This window comes from Podarcis melisellensis (genome assembly GCF_964234715.1).
Source record: "Podarcis melisellensis genome assembly, chromosome: 4".
NCBI lineage: Eukaryota > Metazoa > Chordata > Lepidosauria > Squamata > Lacertidae > Podarcis > Podarcis melisellensis.
This window is the reverse complement of record NC_138531.1, coordinates 36,607,820-36,627,342: the sequence shown is the minus strand read 5'-3', so window position 1 is coordinate 36,627,342 and position 19,523 is coordinate 36,607,820. Positions and strand designations below refer to the sequence as shown.

At 43.7% G+C, this 19,523-nt stretch overlaps 1 protein-coding gene across 2 annotated transcripts in view; it reads right to left on the bottom strand.

Annotated features, from left to right (window-relative positions):
• The window catches only part of STS (steroid sulfatase), a 90,629-nt gene extending 71,323 nt beyond the window's left edge, over positions 1-19,306 (bottom strand). The window contains exons 1-5 of one of the 2 annotated variants that reach the window (XM_081907624.1): positions 19,285-19,306; positions 7,895-8,077; positions 6,206-6,327; positions 5,694-5,816; positions 1,555-1,978 (exon numbers count right to left, since the gene is read on the bottom strand). In XM_081907624.1, the coding sequence (XP_081763750.1) occupies positions 1,555-1,978; positions 5,694-5,816; positions 6,206-6,327; positions 7,895-8,040 (815 nt within the window). In that variant the 5' untranslated portion in view covers positions 8,041-8,077; positions 19,285-19,306. Of the gene's footprint in view, positions 1-1,554; positions 1,979-5,693; positions 5,817-6,205; positions 6,328-7,894; positions 8,078-13,397; positions 13,534-19,284 lie in introns of those variants that run through there. The other variant, XM_081907623.1, reaches the window with a different exon arrangement.
• Positions 19,307-19,523: the final 217 nt, after the last annotated feature.

Here is a 19,523-nt window from a genome sequence, read left to right as displayed (position 1 = left end):
CACGTGATACAAAAGACAAACCATGGTGAATGAGGCTCGGTGCAGCAGTGCTGCTGCTTACAGGACTGGGATGGCAAGTCAGGGTGGTGGCGAAGACATAGGAGATTTAGATTGATGACTGTGGACACAAATGTGTAGGTAGAAGACAGGTAGAAGACACCTCCCAGAAACCCAGAGCTGGGAAGTCAAATCCCAGAATTCCTTTCCTCTAATTGCAGATGTGTGAGGGTTGACTGTGGTTCTGCAGTACAGAGGGGAAAGTACTCTGCACATGCTCAGAGGCACCTCATTATTGTTTTTTTCAGTGCCAGAGTCAACACCAAGATATCAAACACAACTTCCAGGGTCGAATGCTATTCCAAATTATAGTTTTCTGGCAGAGTAGAGTGCAACACTTACTTCCTAGACAAGGCATAGGCAAACTCAGCCCTCCAGATGTTTTGGGACTACAACTCCCACCATCCCCAACCACTGGTCCTGTTAGCTAGAGATGATGGGAGTTCTAGTCCCAAAACATCTGGAGGGCCAAGTTTTCCTACGCCTGTCCTAGACCTCTTTTCCTTGCATAAATAAAAACGACAAGCCTACTGGGGACCCACACCTGTGTATCTAAACAGGGGATTGCTCCTCCTCAGGGTATCTCCCTTCATAGTGCATTCCCATGAAATTTTGGAGGAAGTCCTGGTTGGCCCTCAAAGTCCGGTTCACTGCACCATCAAATTAACATTAGCAATACTTCCAATTATGAAAGGAAGAGTGAGCACAAGAGACCACATGATCCTTACCCACCCTCCTGAGCCACTGCCAACCTAGTGCTCTCCTCACCACTTCACTAAACCATCCTGGTCCTGGCAAGCAGCAGAACCTCCACAGCTGTGAGGGTAGCACCCACCCAGCCCCCAACTCATGCACTGTGACTACAAAAGACCTCTGCTAGAGAACATGGACAGCTGCTGACAGTCAAGAGTGGACAATATTTGGCTAGGTGGACAAATAGATTAGCATACAATACATCTTTCTATATTATATAGAGCAAGCTGCAAAATTTGTGAGTCACCACCATTAACACTAACTACCAGCCATGTGCTGAGGCCTGCATTTGTGGTGTTACACAGACAGCAGATCCAGGAGATTTTCTGTGTCCCTGGTAAGCTGATGGCCGCCATTTGACTTCATGACAACAAGCTGAGCAGCGATCCTGAGCTGTAGAATGTATAGGCAGGGCCTAGAGATCAGAGCAGGAATTCAAGGAAAGGACTGGGACTTTGGACAGTAGTTTGTAGGCAGGATGGGGAGAGAAGAGTAAGAATTCATGCAAGGAGCTGAACCTCAGAGATTTCTGAATGAACACAGATGAAGTTCTGGGCTGAATTAGAGGGTGTCTACAAATATATGGTTCTTTCCTGTCTTCACGCTCAATGTGTTACCTTTCAACAATAATGCCACAAAGGGATGGGAAATGAGTAGGGCTTTGTTCACCTGCCAAATCACAGGCACCTCTGTAAACAAGCCATCACTCTGAAATTCGAACACTTTAAAACTGAACACCCTTACCTTCCTATGAATCTTTTGGCTTCCTCTGTGAATCTCTGAGTGAGGTTCTCATAATTCCAGGGTTGTTGGATAATACTGTGATTTCGCATCAAGAAGCAGTTAAGATTCCGGAAGTTATAAAAGAAGAGCAGCAAAACTCCAACTATCACTGCAGCTATTAAGAAGAAGTAGCCCAGTACTCTGCAGGGAACTCTGACAAGGCCAATGTAATTCAGAACCGCCAAAGAGATCAGAGCAATTGCCGTGACCTGGAGTGCTGCACGAGTGTGCATCTTCAGTCCAGCACTAAACACGCTTCCATGACCAGGTTTACAGTCCCTAAGATTGTTCACAGGCACCCCGTAGAAGTAATCAAATCCATGATTTAAAGGGTGGTGGCAGAAGTCATCACTGCTGTTGCAGTTAATCCCAAGATGCCATTTTCCTAAATGCAGGGGAAACACACATATTTCATACAGATATTTAAATAAAATGTAGACTTGTATCTTTTCCACTGTATGTATATATCTATACAATTGGTACACCTCCTTCCTCTTTTGTGCAAATTTTGTGCAATTTTTGCCTCGGTCCAGTATACCTGAAGGAGCGTCTCCACCCCCATCGTTCTGCCCAGACACTGAGGTCCAGCACCGAGGGCCTTTTGGCGGTTCCCTCACTGCGACAAGCCAAGTTACAGAGAACCAGGAAGAGGGCCTTCTTGGTAGTGGCACCCGCCCTGTGGAACACTCTCCCAAAGATGTCAAACTACCACACTTTTAGAAGACATCTGAAGGCAGCCCTCTTTAGGGAACTTTTAATGTTTGACAGACTACTGTCTTTTAATACTTTGTTGGAAGCCGCCCAGAGTGGCTGGGGAAACCCAGCCAGATGGCCAGGGTATGTATGTATGTATGTATGTATGTATGTATGTATAAATAAATAAATAAATAAATAAATAAATATGCATCTTTTGTGCACGTTTTCATCACTCTACTGGACATTGCAGAGCTGCTATGCTCAGGACCTGCTTCCTGGCTTGCCACAGGCATCTGGTTTGCCACTGTGAGAACAGGATGGTGAGCTAGATAGCTTTGGCCTGATTCAGCAGGGCTCTTCTCACGCTCCTGTTCTTTGTTCTTACTCTTCAGAGAATTTTCCGATTCTTATGATTAATTTGGAATTTCACAGGGTGTCAGGCAGAGCGGTAAGGCCTCATATCATCAAAGTGCAGCGCTATATCAACATTACATTTCAAGTTGAAATGACTGCTTTTGTGCGAGTAAATTTAAAGCTGGCTAGATGGCAAGGTGAGTTGTAAGCTGCTTCCATGAATAAGTTAATTGAACTGAATGTAGATGACTGTAATAATGAAATTAACAGAGCTTTCAAGATCCGTACTATAGTTTTCCCATCAAGAAAGCACACATGATTTAATAACCCAAGGACAACTCGAGCATTACATCTATTTAACTTCCAGAGAGTAAATTAGAATATTCTGGGGGAAATTCTCCTCGCAGTACAGCACCCTACAGAACATCATAGGGCAGTTGCGTGTCGAGGTCCCCAAGCCACCCCCCAAATAACTCACAACGCACACTTAATTTTTGTTTAAGGTTTTTGGCATAATTTTGGCCACAACTTTAATTAAATACAAAACCGTGAGTGGTTGTTTAGGCATTGGTTAAGACTATCTGTCCCCCCGCCTGGGGACAGAACTGACTTCCGGGCACCACCGAAAGTGCGGGGGAAAGCAAGTCGGGGAGAAATGGAGCTGAGTCACAGACCCTCAATTCTCATCCGCATGCTCCCCGAAGGCTTGCCGGCCCTAGTCCCATTCCAGGGATTGGACGAAAAGATGGCAAGCCCCAGGATTCTTTTAACGGAATTCCCTTTCCGCAGCAACCATGGAGGGGCAGGCCCAGCCTATCCTAACCCCTCCTCCACCAATTTATAACCAATGCCTAACCACAACCTTACAAGTTGTGACGATTTGCTACGCAGTAGGCAAAAACCAAATGGCCCAGCCAATCAGCCAGATGGACAAAATTCCTACCAAGCCCCTGCCCCAACGGCAGACGACCCCATGACAGGCATAGCAAGGTCAATGCAACAACCCCTTACTCAAGGGCAGGTGGGCGGGTGATCTGTTGCACACAGCAAAGAGAAAGCTCCAGGCTGCGTGCAGAGTATTTAAACATTTTACCCCTCCCACCAAAATTGCAACATAACTTTTACCCCAGCAACCCAGTGAACCAATCACTGCCCCAGGCCATCTTTAGAGACCCTGCCTGGTAACAGAGGGGTGGCTCAGCAGACCCCACCGCAACACGTGCTCTCCATGAAGGAGAACACGCTTTATCAAAAAGGAGCATTTCCTGCTTTTTCCCTTATACAATGAGATGCCCTTCCATCTTCTATATGTGATACATTTGGGTTCTATGGCCTGCAATTAAGCTGTGTGTATGTGTGTGTATTACAATTAGCTGCTTCAGAAATCTTGTAAAGACCTACATTTTGCCCAGGCTTTTCCTGACCCACTGGATCAGACCCTGTGTATGCATTATTTTTCTTTGTTTTTATACTACTCTTTTACTGCTTTTATGCAGCACGTTTGTTTTAATGATATTGGGTTTTTCATGTTGCATACTGAGTAGGGATTTTAAAACATTGAGCAGTTAGTAAATGCTTTAGAAAAGATTCATAAATAAAATAGGATAAATTACAGATATTTATCTAATAATGTAGCAAGAAACAACCATTCTTTTAATCTTGCTATTATTATTCTCTGGTTCTTCTGTTTTATTTTTATGTGAGCGATCAATGTTTTATTGTTGTCATGTTGACTGAGAGGTATGTTAGCCAGGCTAAAGGACTACTGTTTGGAGAGCAATGTATAAACTCTTCAAATAATAATAATAATAATAAAGCAAACAAATAATATGGGATCTTGAAACAGTGACTCAAGATTAGGGCTACGTACATATGGATCCAATACCTTTATATCTGCAGCGCTCCCCCCTTTTTTTTATTCCATGACCATAATATCCATGGAAACTGCAGCATGTGTTCAGCATCTCGTTTTCAGGAACTGCACTTTTGAATCCACAAGCGAATGCAAAGGCTATCAATTGTTTTCAGTGAACATTCTCATTTTTAAATTTGTGCCTAGTTTCCTCAAAAGCGTTTGGAAATGCAGATGCCATTATTTTGTGTGTTTTTTTACCCTCATGGTGGAAAGTAAATCAGGTTGGATAAGTTAGGCCAGTATTTTTGGTTGCTAATGTATCTGATCCTACAAAAGGGGGCACAGCCACTAGGTAGGTTTGTCGTCCCCCTGAATGTTCTGTTTCCCGTTAAGCTTAGTTTTGGCTTAGGTATTCCTGATCACTGATCACAGTGGGGTGTGATGCTTCTTATCTTCTTGTCAGGTGGACTATAACCATCTCACAAATCTAATGCTGCCATTTCCTGTTTAGGAAAGGTGTGGGGCTGCTGTTACTACTTATGGCTAAAGTAAAGGTAAAGGACCCCTGACAGTTAAGTCCAGTCACAAATGACACTGGGGTTGCACACTCATCTCACTCTAAAGGCCGAGGGAGCCAGCATTTATCCGCAGACAGTTTTTCTGGGTCATGTAGCCAGCATGACTAAGCCGCTTCTGGTCAAACCAGAGCAGTGCACAGAAAGGCCATTTACCTTCCCACTGGAGCAGTACCTATTTATCTACTTGCACTTTTTTTGGCGTATTTTCAAACTGCTAGGTTGACAGGAGCTGGGACTGAGCAATGGGAGCTCACCCCGTCACGGAGATTTGAACCGCCGACCTTCTGATCAGCAAGCCCAAGTGGCTCAGTGGTTTAGACCACAGTGCCACCTGCGTCCCTACACTAATGGCTAACCTCACCCCAAAGAATTTTCTCCTGCATTGAAAAGTCATATTCAAAGAAAGAGTTATTTCAGAAAGTCTCAGTGACTATATTTTATTGTTTGGAATTTCTGTAGGCATTTCCAGTTTTTTCCCTTTCCTAATTGCTTTATTTACTTAGTTGATAGCCCATCTTTAACATGTAGATTGCTTTGAGGGACAAGTCTGGGTCAGAAAAGCAGGATATAAATTTCTTAAGACCAATAGATAAAGGAAGCATGTTAACCAGCCATACCTATGAGAGCTGTAGAATAACCCCTCTGCTGGAGAAGTTTAGCAAATGTTATTTCTTCCATAGGGAGTCCACCAGAAGAAGCAGAAAACAAGAAGACCCCAACTTTGTGCAGGCTAGCCATTCCTGAAGGAATCAAAAAATAATTTAAAATAGGAGGCAAACCAGTTTTCATTAGCACACACTTTAAGTGATATATAACGCTGGTCATAGTCAGATGAGGAGATGCACTGAAACCAATGAATGCATGTCTAAGGTAAAAATAAAGGACCCCTGAATGGTTAAGTCCAGGCAAAGAGCCCTGCAGATCCCCCAAGGGACTGATCATCAGACTCCACAGCTATGCCAGCCTAGAGCTGGTGTGGTGGACAAGTTAAGATGCCCTTGCCTTCTGTGTTGGCCAAGACCCAGCAGTACAAGGGGTGCAGTGGTGGCTCTTCTGCTTTGTTCCTCTCCATGTCTACTTTGAATTGCTGTGCCCTGATATCTAACAATGGCGTAAGAACATCCTTTACCTGATCTGACAGAATAGCGGCCTGTCAAGAAAGATGCCCTGCTTGGGGTGCATAGTGGTGCGGCTGCTATGTGTTGAGTCAGTGTTACTCCTTCTTTAGATAACTTGTCAATGTTAGGAGTCCTGGAGGGAAAAAAGAAGACAAATTCAAGGGCATGTATTCTGAATATGTAAACACGAGTGAGTTCAGACTATTTAAAGCTCTCATTATGGTTTATAGTGCATCAGTTGGTGTCATACAAATCCAACATGAAGCCAAATTTTATGGTGAATTGAGTGCACCGTTGATCATTGGAGTGAATGCAATTAGGTGTGTCTACATTTGTCTAGGGTTGCAGCCAGTTATAGGTGGAATCTACACACATATAAAAAATGCTGTGAAAATGCTTTTTTAAAAAAATACATTTTGAAAAATACATTGAATTTGGCATAGCTCACTGTCTCCATCTAGTTTCACATTTGTATATTGAACTTTACAACACACTTTTTTATTTTTTTTATTTGCGGCTTTATTTGAGTCCATAGTCCTTTTCTCTTTTAACATTTCAATCATCAAATCAAAATCAATACACTAAGAACCAACATGTCTGCATTTTAATCTTGCAACCTGATGCATGAAGTGAGTCTAAATTTTAAGGGTTATATGTTCTGAAACAAACTGTAACTCATATTTCCCAATCCATTGTATTTCTTCGTTCTTCTAGTCTATGCTCAAATATTTGGGAGAGAAAGATGTATTTTCATGATAGTTTTGTTCTCTCAGTCTATATGTGTGTGTTTGTGCTCTGACCACTGTAATGTACATGGGGTTATCTTTGAGGACTGTTTGGAATTTCTGCATTTACCGTATTTTTCGCCCTATAGGACACACCGGCCCATAGGACGCACCTAGTTTTTTGGGGGGGAAATAAAGGGGAAAAAATACCCCCACCTCAGCCGTGGGGCTGGGGTGGGGGAAGCCCGAGCTTTTAAAAACGCACCTACCGTAGTTTTTAGAGGAGAAAAGGATATCTGCCCGAAGCGCGGGGTGCTCTGCATCAGCGCGCCCCACGCTCCAGAACTCCCGCAGGGCTCCCTAGGCTGCAGATATCTGCCCAAAGCGTAGAGCGCTCTGCTTCAGCGCGTCCCGCGCTCCGGGCAGCAGGCTGCTATCCGCAGCCTAGGGAGCCCTGCGGGAACTGCCGCGGGCTCCCCAGGCTTGCTGATAGCTTCCTGAAGCCTGGAGAGCGAGAGGGGTTGGTGCGCACATCCAACATTTCTCCGACATTTCTAAGGAAAAGCGGGACATTCTAGGATCAAATCAGAAACCAGGGTGGGTTTTATAAATTTGGGACTGTCCCTGGGATATAGGGACACTCGGAGAGTCTGTTGCTATACCTTTAAAAAAAGATTGTGCTATTTTCTGCTGCTTACGTAGCTGCCCTTTGGATTTTTACTCTTGTTTTCTTATCAGTAGTGGCACAAGTGGGGGGAAAGAGACATAAAGCCATCCCCTTAAGACCAGTTTCTTGGATTAGGATGGGACTAACACCACCAATCCAGCACTTGCATGAATCAACCAAACCATGGGATATGTTTCTATTTCCTAATACAATTGTGGTTGTCATCTTCCACAAACTCTCTGCCCAGAACAATCTCTTTCGTAGCTAAAGCCAAATGTACATATATATCATCAAGTGTGTTGGCAAACCTTGAAGTTGTGTTTCCATAGCATCCCAGGTCTCCAATGCCAAGATCATCAGCCATGAATAATACAATATTGGGCTTTGAAATCCTTTCGTTAATAGCATTGCTTACAGGCCACAGATAAAGCATCACAGGAAGAAGGATCATCATTCTGCTGCTTTAGGGCAAGGATGCTTCAAAAAGTTACCTGTTTGATAAAAGAAATTTGTTTTATACATTTGTTGTTTATATAAAACAATATAAAATGTTGCTTTATATTTATTTTCATAATCGGCATAATAATTGACCTTGCCATTACAATGAGAACACCATGAAAAGGAAACACAGTTCTAGCAATTACTTGTGTTATTAAAGTTTAGAAGCAGCCTGTTGAGTCCGACCTTTCGCATTTTAAAACTTTTTAATATATTTCCTTTCATAGTTTTGCTGAAAGAGAAAAGCTGAAATGTAGCAAACAATAGGAGTCAATCTTTCACATATTAGATGATGTTCAAGGACTTTTGAATATTTTTTCCCAAAATGTTCTTTCTTGCAAAAAAAAAAATTCTGTGGAATTACCATCTGACATAAAGTAGTATTAAGGTATATTCACATTTTCCATCTAGGCGAAGGTGAGGACATGATTTTAGGATACCTAAAGAACCCAATAGTTGTTTATGCTGGTGAAACTGACAGTCTGTTTAAGGAAGCTGAGAAGGCCGCTCCACTTCCCTGTGGGACGGTGTTGCAGGCAGGCCACATGCTCTCCCTGTGCACAGTGGGGGCTTGGAAGTGCCCCCGTATCATAGAGAGGTGCCGGCCATGTCCCGGCCCCCGGCTGACCAATCCGGTTGACCAGGGTGGGGGTGGCTTACAGCATTTAAGCAGCCATGTGGCCGGGGAATTTCCTCTTGGTTCCTGCTTCCATATCAACCACCCTCCCACCCTCTTTTCATGTGTTTGACACCTTGGCCTTGCTATGGACCTCGGTTGGCCACCTGTTGAGGGGGCCTGGTAGGAATTTTTCCACTTGGCAAATTGGCACCAGTCATTTGGCTTTTGCCTACCTCGTAGCAATTGCCACAACTTTGTAAGGTTTGGCGGTTTAGGAACTGGTAAAACCTGGTTCATGGGAGGGGAGGTTGTGGCCATCGCCTGCCCCTCATCTTTAAGGGTATTCCGTTAAAGGGATCCGCGGATGTGGCTCTCATCCGAAGCCCTGGTATGGGCCATGCCACGACCCCAGCGGGGACCCTGGAGGAGCTCTCAGTTGATGATCATCAACAAAGCTCGCCCTACTGGTAATTGACCCTTACTGGACTACCTGCATGGCAGGCAGGAGTCAGATATAGTCGGTTCAATTCCAGTGCCTAAGCCAATACCACTCACATTCTGTAACCAATAAAGTTGTGGCCTTAATTCACCCATTAACCTAAAATACTGGTGTCCATGTGTTTTATTATTCAGCAGATGGGGGGGAGGTCTCGGGGCCTTGACACGCAAGGCATTGCCCAAGCCCAAAGTAGTGCACTCCAAACTAGTGAACAAACAGCTTCTTGAGAGCTCCATAAAATTGTGAAACCCCAAACACAGGAGCGGGATATGAAGACCTAAACAGACCATTCTCTTGGAGTGGAAGAGTAGGGAGCACACGACAGTCGAAAAAACTTACACTGTGCACTGAACTTGTACTAAAGATGTGATCGGGGTCACATATGTGAGACATACAGAGGGCTTGCAAAATTAAACAGAGAGGCATCAAGGGGGAAAAAACCTACATGTGTCAGCTTCCATGTGAACTGGGCTCCACTTACAGTATATAGAGTTTCAGATCACATGAAAGTTTATGTGCCTACAGCTGTATGCTTGTGCTTCGAGCCCCAAAACCCATCCCCGATGGAAATAAAAACATAGTGGAGACAGAATTTCGTTTAAATGTTAATGGGCATATTTTGGCCACAACTTTATTAAAATATACAAATGTGACTGGTATTGGCTTAGGCATTGGTATCAAACTATATCTGGCTCCTGCCCCACCCTGCAGGAGGCCTGGTAGGGTAAACAACCAGCAGGAGGCCTGGTAGGGTAAACAACCAGGTGACTGGTGCTCACCCCTGGGGGTCCTGGTATGATCCTAGCCCCTCTCCAGGCTTCGGACGAGATCCAGACCCCCAGATTCCTTAACGGAATATCCTATTCATTGGACGGGCAGGTGATGGCCACACCTCCCCTCCCCACATTCCCTAAACCAATGCCTAACCACTAAACCTTACAATGTTGTGACAATTGCTAAGAGGTAGGCAAAAACCAAGTGGCCACAACCAATCTGCCACTTTGGAAAAAATTCCTACCCAGCCCCCATTCCAAAATAGGCGACGAACTGAAGTCCAAAGCAAGGCCAAACACGACCTAATTAACGGGTGGGCGGGCGGGTGTTTGGCAGCGTGAAGCAAAAGGAGGTCCCTACGTCACGCTGACAAATAAATACCCCCAACCTTGCCCACGCTGCTGATTGACTGAAGGCCACTGGCATAACTGTGGCACCACCGATTTCGAGTGGAGCAAGCCCCACCCACAAGCTGGTTAGGGAAGAGTTTCAGGGCCGAGCACAACATGGACCCTCTGTTAGGAGGATCCAACTTGCAGATTTTCCCTAGTCAAACATCCATGCATAAATTCAGGCTGATGCACACGATAGATGGATAACATAATAAACAAACACCTGAAGGGGATTCAAGTTTGGGTGTGTGTTTGTGCCTGAAGAAAGGGGATGAAAAGCTTGAAATGCTCTTGGCAGTGAATGTTGATTCAGCAAGAAGCAATTGCTTCATCTCCCTTTTCATTTCATATTTTCTGGGGAAGAAAACTGCAGTCCTGAAGACCAGCCAGATCTTTTGAAGAGTACAGTTTGCACAGTACTGCACAATGTTCCATAACAATAAACCAATGTGCATACTTGATGACAGCAAAGAATGCCTCTGTTTGAGAAGCACAATATTCCTCGTAGGTGTCACTGTGTCAGCCTCAAGGAAAAGGGCTTGCCAGTCTAATTAAAAATAATTCACGTCTGCCACACTCTAAGCAAAATGAAACATTCACAAGCAAGCAAAAGCATTAGCTGCTATCTTATCCTGTAACAAAACCGACTAAGTGTTCAGCTTCACTTTTAGTGTAAGACTTTCACCAGAAGCAATGCCCTTTTCTGGTGGTGGACAGGATTCCCAGTTTTAATAAAATGTTAGGGGGGGGGAGAATGCCACAGCTGAAGGCAGACTATGCTGCTGTTTCACACATGTGTCAGCGCATGGGATATCTATTCTTTGTAGTACTATCCCACCATTCAGGTTTAGGCGTGCAGATAACATGAACACATAGAAGGGATGATTGCGTGGGTCTTTTTTCATGCAATATGGACCCTGCAGAGAAGGAAGTTGCCAATCAAGTGGGAAAGAGCCACACAATCCGGCCTGTTCATGTGGTTGCATAACATTATTCACACAGCATCCCTGGAAAGCAGGATCATATTATTCAAATATGGTTCCCATGATATTCAATATTTTCCTAAAGTTTTTCATTATTGTTATACAAAGCTTGAGTTTTCGCCAAGCCTGTTGCTATCTTTCCCTTGTGTGTAGATGTTGGCTTGATAAGGATCAGTACTCAGAGAATGGGTTTGCTATTAGTATAAAGGATATTGATAGCCCAAACAGATTTATGAGCCCAGGGATAAGGGCAGGAGGGATCAATGTTATTGCAACCTGTTGAATATGCATTTGACATCGGAGATAGTAAACCTGCTTTCAAACAAATCTTACTGTATAGCCCCAGCATCAGTTACTGAAATACACCCATTGATAGAAACCACCCTTGAGCCAACAGAGCACAAACAATACAAGATGCTACACGCGAAATGTTATGTTCAACCTGTCTGGGAATGAACAGTTTAAACCTATAATACAAAACCTTTCCCCCCTTCTCCTGTGCCTAAGAATGCTCAGCGATTGATTCCATCACACCACACTATATTATTTTTTCCTTTACAATGATCTCTCTAATAAAATGCTATCTTCCCACTCCCCTCTGGTCTTCTACACAATAAATTGACACTTCATTAGTATCTGCAATCCTGTACACATACTTTCACAGGCTGAGAAAGTAGTAAGCTCAGTCTTCTCACCTATTAGCTGCTTGTCATCACTTGATCATTCCAGAAACACATAGCAGATGCAGCCCACTTTGTTTTGAAGAACCTTCAAATCCATTTTCACCCCCTAACACATTTTTCAAAGCAATGAATAACTGCCTGTTTTTTACAATGTTTCTTTAATTCAATATTCCGCAGAAGTGTTTTAGATGTGTTGCTCCTGGCTTTCTTGTTTAGCATGTAAGATGTTATTACTAAGAGAATCAATATTCAGAGGAATACATCAACATATAAATACAGAAGGAACCGTGAGAAATTAATTGGTTCAAGGAGTTATCAAGAGTATCTAGGAAAGGCAAGTATTAAACTTGTCAGATTTGACAAAATAAAATATTCCATACTACACTAGGAACGCCTATACTAACAATCACATATTAATTTTTTAATTTAAAAATGTACATGGAGTGACATGGGCCACACACCCAACAATGGGCATTTGTGTGTTTGAACAAATATGCTTATTATGTTCTGCCCATTGGGACATGTGAAGCTAGGTTCTGGGTATCCTGTTATTTCGGTAGTTCATTTTATTATTTTTGTGGGGTGGTGAAGAAAGCAATTAGAAGACTGTCTCCCATACATGATCTGTGGCAGGATCCCTGAGACATCTGGCTGTGCTGTAACTCAAAGTCACCTCAGATGCCAATCACATGACACAGATAGCATCCTGGGGCAGGACGTAGGAGGGACCATTCTCTCACTGGTCTACTCCTTCAAGATTCACATGTGGCTTCAACCAATGTCATCACCATAATACAAACACAGCTTTTTTCTTTTCCTAATAGAGAAGGAATTGGGGCAAAACCATGTCAGAGGGGAGTGATGTGAGCATCTCCTTCCACAGGAGGCCACACTGAGGTAAGCCTTGACCTATAAACATTATACTCAGGGAAGCATGGAGCATGTTGCAATATAAGGTAACACATGTAGAAAGAATTCAGGTGAGTGTACATTTGTGTATGTGTTTTAATCCATCCCACAAAACAAATGAGCATCAGCAATTTTTCAAAATACCTGTACATTGTCACTTCTCTCTGAACTGAGTCGAAAAGATCAGATCAGCCAGTGTCAGGGATAGCTGTTGGACTACAATTCCCATCAACACCAGCCAGCATGGCCAAAGGTCATGGAAAGTGGGAATTGTAGTCTAACATCTGGAGAGCAGCATGTTGTCCACCCACCCCTACTGTATGTGGACACTTCAGTAAGTCTTGGCTGAGAAGGATCCGATTTCATTCACTTTGTAGCTCCGGTGAGCATAGAGTATAGGAATGGTAAACATTCAATCCTTCAGAATTCTAGAATAGGAGCTGATCAATCCTACCTTTAGAAGGCTCTGTCCGTATCCGGCATGTCATCCAGTTCTAAAAATACTACGGGCAGGACAGAGTTTAAATTCTGGATATAGCCAATCTCTGAGCTTATCCTCACAGTCTCTACCCTTGTAAGAGACTTCCTGCTGCTCTCTTCTCCAATGTAATTGCCTCAGCATCTGGCTGAAATTAATAACCTCCTTATTCTGGCCCTGCCCTATTCCTCCAGGCTGTTGGCCACCACTCACTCATGACAGTCTGGTTCCAGTGTCTGAATATAAGGTTTGGAAACTAGCCTTGAGGAGAATCCTAAGAGTGCTTATGCCAGGCTCAAAGAGTGCTTATGTCAGGTCAAATGAAATTCCATGCACCTACTGAACTTCCAGGCTACTGTATATGGAATGTCTTAGATCTGATTAACAGTTGTACAACAACACTGTGGTATCAAGAGAGACATGAGTGAACCTTTATTATATAAATAAATCAACAAATGCTCATTTAATCAGATATATGGAGCAGCCTCAGATTTTATATCTTCCCCAACCTTGTTTGAACTAAAACTGCCACCATCCCTGTCTATTGCTTTTGCTGGGTGAGGCTGATGGAAGTTGTCCGAAATACATTGAGAGCACCAGCTTGGGAAAGGCAGATTTACATGAATAACAAGGGACTCATACTACTTTGACGTCCTAGGAATTTTAATGTCTTAAACAACTTCGCCAAAGTAGATGGGCGTATAGTCAAAGCAATGGCATCAATTGGCTTGCATAATTCTACAATAATACAGAATATTGTAATCTGTCTAGACATTTAATGTTTGCATGCTTCCATTAAAGGAGATGCATCATTAATTCGGGACGCGGGTGGCGCTGTGGGTAAAAGCCTCAGCGCCTAGGGCTTGCCGATCGAAAGGTCGGCGGTTCGAATCCCTGCGACGGGGTGCGCTCCCGTTGCTCGGTCCCAGCGCCTGCCAACCTAGCAGTTCGAAAGCACCCTCGGGTGCAAGTAGATAAATAGGGACCGCTTACTAGCGGGAAGGTAAACGGCGTTTCCGTGTGCAGCTCTGGCTCGCCAGAGCAGCGATGTCACGCTGGCCACGTGACCCGGAAGTGTCTTCAGACAGCGCTGGCCCCTGGCCTCTTGAGTGAGATGGGCGCACAACCCCAGAGTCTGGCAAGACTGGCCCGTACGGGCAGGGGTACCTTTACCTTTACCTTTATCATTAATTCAAGACACAAGTGGACATGTTTTGCTGGTGCACCACTTTGATTCAAAATGCAAAAGAAACAAAACCAACAAAAACCTGTTTGCGGAAAACACCAAATACATTAATCCAAGTATGTTTATTTGCAGTGCAAATTAGTCCTGGGTTAAAAAACTGGAGACTCAACCTCTGCCTTCCACAAGCAAAGAATCATTTGTTGTGTTGCCCAAATAAAATGTGAATCTGATATTCATCAAAGCACAATTTAATTAAAAGTCCTGTTAATATCCTGGTACTACAAACAAAGCTACCAAAGGAATGTTTCAGTAGACAGTATGAAGCCCAATTAACATAGACACTATTAATTACCTGTAAACTACAGCAATAATTACATATATACATTAGGAAAGAGATTGTGGCTGTTTTATATTATGGAAAATATCCAAGGAAGAAATCGTTGTCAGCTTTTAAACCAATCTTTAATTAAACAAATGTTAAACTACCTAAGACATACATATTTCAACTTGCCAATTGCAAAGAGCTCAACAAAACTGGGGGTAGAAAGAATTTCAAAACAACACCACCAATAACAGCACATTTTATTTCTTAGTCACTTGTTACAAAATTTTAAGAGCATGAAGTATAACAGATATAAGGAACATTTAAAGGTTATGGAGCAGAATTGTAAATCTCTATTATTGTTGTTGTTGTTGTTGTTGTTGTTATTTTCATGTGTATAATGACTGTCTGCTAAAACACAATAAACTGACTTGACCTGTCCTGCCAATATTGCTCAACTAGAACTCCCATAGTCCCAGCAAGCATAGTTAACGGCTAGGAATGTTGGGAGTTGAAGTTCAGCAATATTTGCATGGTCAAAGGTTTCCCACACCTGAAATATAACTTAAAATTGGAGGGAGGGAGGGAGGGAGGGAGGGAGGGAGGAGAGAGAGAGAGAGAGAGAGAGAGAGAGAGAGAGAGAGAGAGAGAGAGACAGAGAGACTTACAAGGAAAGCCACACAATAATCCATAAAATTGTAGCAATAAATTTGAGTCTGCCATCTAAGAAACACAATGTATGTTTGAGAATGTAAACTTGTTCTATTACCTAGGACTTGCCCAGATATTTAAACTGGGGATTTGGTACCCCCTCTTCCCACCCCACTCCCAACCCCCAGATGGCAGCATTGCTTTTTGGAAAATAAGTTTGAAAGCAGTGATCCTTGTTGGTTGTGACTAACTTAAGCCCCTTGAGATTACAATAAACACACTGGGCTGAATCCAATCATGACTGACAAGACCCATTGCTTTCAGTGGATCTACACTGGCCGTGAGTGGATCCAACCCATTTAAGATCACAATCCTATACATGCCTGCTCAGATGTAAATCCTCCTGAATTCACTGTGGCTTTCTCTGGAGATAAGTACAGACGTGCCGTCCCTGTCCCCCCCACTTACACACGACCGACTTGCGTATGACCACATATATGTGCTGTGCCATGAAATAATTTAATCATTCAATTCCCCCCCCCCCAATGGTGGGAGAGAGCTGGAGAGTCCTCATGGCTCATGAGCAGACCCTCTATGGAGCCCAAAGAGGACATCTGTGAGGGTGAAGGGAGCCCCAAAGAGACTAGAGGCACAGTGGGGCTTTCCTTAGGCTGCTCAGCCTCTCTCCCTAACAGCAGCCCCCCACTTTCCCATGCACCCTCTAGCCTTCTGCCAGCCTCAGAGCTTCAATTCTAGTTGCGGATATTAATGGATGCCGTATTTTTGCTATGGATTGAAGATAGAACAACAGCTGGGGTGTTTAAAGCATGTTTAGAGTGTCCTCCCCACATTCTGCAATTTTACTTATGAGCACAGGGGCCTGGAACGTAACCCCCGTGTAACTTGGGGGGGGTGCCTGTATATGCAAGATTGCCGCCTAAATGAACTCCATATTCCTGAGTTATAGAACCATAGCTGTCAACCTTCCCTTTTTTTGAGGGAAATTCCCTTATTCCAGCGCTGTTTCCCACTGCTATCCCAGATTGTTAGATATCCCGTAGACTGTCCCCGGGACAGGTGAGGCTGCTGATTCCTTATTTTCAAGGCTGCTGATCCCTTATTTTCAAATCTGAAAGTTGACAGCTATGTATAGAACACTGGAGAAAAAATGAATTCATAGGCTTACTCTCTTATTTATGAATAATAAAACGACTGAATATGTTTAACTAGGCAAACTATTAAGTAAATAAAAATGAAAACATAATAGGATTAGGAAAAGAAACCCAAGAATTAAAGTATTAAGGTCTTTAAGATAATAAATAAGTTCCATAAGTAAAGAATCAGAAGAAAGGCCAAATAGGTCTTATAAAGCCTGAAAGAAATAAGCCATAATAAAACAAATTAAAAACAAAACAAAATCAATTCTATCTAGAAATGAACACTATCTTTATGGTATTAAGATTTACATATTTCTTTGGAAGATTCAAGAGCGAAAATGCATTGCTTCACTTCTCTCATTAAGAAGTTTGACAGAGTCAACAGAGAGTTTTATCAGTTCTTTATGACACAAATAGGCCTTTACGTATATTGAAATGATAGTTCAGAAATAGTAAGAGGGAAAATTGGCTATGGTGCCACTGTGAATGAATGTATGTTTGAGAGAGGGATTAATTGGAAGCCAGCCACAAGCAGCAAAATATCGGGGTGGTGGGTGGGGTGGCATCCTCATTGAAAATTTGGGGGGCGCTCGGCTCCTCACCTCCCCGTGGCACCTATTTTGATTAGTGTCATTCTAGATACATCCTAGAGCTGTTGTTGCTGCTGGTTTTACTACTACTATAACAACAACAACAACAACAACAACAACAACAACAACAACAACAAGGTTAACCAATTTTTGTAATTTTATGTTGTGAACCACCCTGGGATCTATGGATATAGCGTGGCATACAAATTTAATAAATAATAATCAAAATAATAAATAATAATAAACAAAACCAAGTAATATACAGTGGTACCTCGGGTTACATACGCTTCAGGTTACATACGCTTCAGGTTACAGACTCCGCTAACCAAGAAATAGTGCTTCAGGTTAAGAACTTTGCTTCTCAAATCTGCCATTCTTGGGCAAGGTGATTGAGCGGGTGGTTGCTGAACAACTCCAAGCACGCCTGGAGGAAACGGACCATTTGGATCCCTTCCAATCGGGATTCAGGCCTCACCATGGGACTGAAACTGCCTTGGTCGCGCTGGTTGATGATCTCCGGCGGGCTAGGGACAAAGGTGAGAGCTGTTTCCTAGTTCTGCTGGATCTCTCAGCGGCCTTTGACACCATCGACCATAACATCCTTCTGGACCGTCTAGAGGGGCTGGGAGCTGGGGGCACTGTCATACAGTGGTTCCGCTCCTTCCTCCTGGGCCATGTCCAGAAAGTGGTGGTGGGGGGTGAGTGTTCAGACCCCTGGGCTCTCACTTGTGGGGTGCCTCAGGGTTCTGTCCTCTCCCCCATGCTTTTTAATATCTATATGAAGCCGCTGGGAGAGATCATCAGGGGGTTTGGACTGGGCGTTCATCAGTATGCAGATGACACCCAGCTCTACCTCTCCTTTAAATCAGAACCAGTGAAGGCGGTGAAGGTCCTGTGTGAGTGCCTGGAGGCGGTTGGAGGTTGGATGGCGGCTAACAGATTGAGGTTGAATCCTGACAAGACAGAAGTACTGTTTTTGGGGGACAGGAGGCGGGCAGGTGTGGAGGATTCCCTGGTCCTGAATGGGGTAACTGTGCCCCTGAAGGACCAGGTGCGCAGCCTGGGAGTCATTTTGGACTCACAGCTGTCCATGGAGGCACAGATTAACTCTGTGTCCAGGGCAGCTGTCTACCAGCTCCACCTGGTACGCAGGCTAAGACCCTACCTCCCCGCGGACTGTCTCGCCAGAGTGGTGCATGCTCTAGTTATCTCACGCTTGGACTACTGCAACGCACTCTACGTGGGGCTACCTTTGAAGGTGACCCGGAAACTGCAATTAATCCAGAATGCGGCAGCTAGACTGGTGACTGGGAGTGGCCGCCGGGACCACATAACACCGGTTCTGAGAGATCTGCATTGGCTCCCAGTACGTTTCCGAGCACGATTCAAAGTGTTGGTGCTGACCTTTAAAGCCCTAAACGGCCTCGGTCCTGTATACCTGAAGGAGCGTCTCCACCCCCATCGTTCAGCCCGGACACTGAGATCCAGCGCCGAGGGCCTTCTGGCGGTTCCCTCATTGCGAGAAGTGAGGCTACAGGGAACCAGACAGAGGGCCTTCTCGGTAGTGGCGCCCGCCCTGTGGAACGCCCTCCCATCAGATGTCAAAGAGATAAAGAATTACCTGACGTTCAGAAGACATCTTAAGGCAGCCCTGTTCAGGGAAGTTTTTAATATGTAATGCTGTATTGTTTTAATACTGATTGGGAGCCGCCCAGAGTGGCTGGGGAAACTCAGCCAGATGGGCGGGGTATAAATAATAAATTATTATTATTATTATTATTATTATTATTATTATTATAACAGAAATCGTGCTCCGGCAGCGCGGCGGCAGCAGGAGGCCCCATTAGCTAAAGTGGTGCTTCAGGTTAAGAACAGTTTCAGGTTAAGAACGGACCTCCGGAACAAATTAAGTACTTAACCCGAGGTACCACTGTAGTCCCATTCTGAAAATACCTACATGCATTATTATGTCATTTTTGTGTCTAAGATCTTGATTACATCATGGGAGTCACTCTCCTTGAAATGGCAAAATGTTGGTTCCACTTTTCCCTAAAAATGATAAAATACACTGTGCTTTCTTTTAGAACTTCTTTCTCCATTTTGATGAAAGATATATGAAAATATTTTTGGTATTTTTGCATGTGTACTAAAACATCCGCTCTCTTTTTATCTATTTATCTTTTCCTCTTCTGCTCT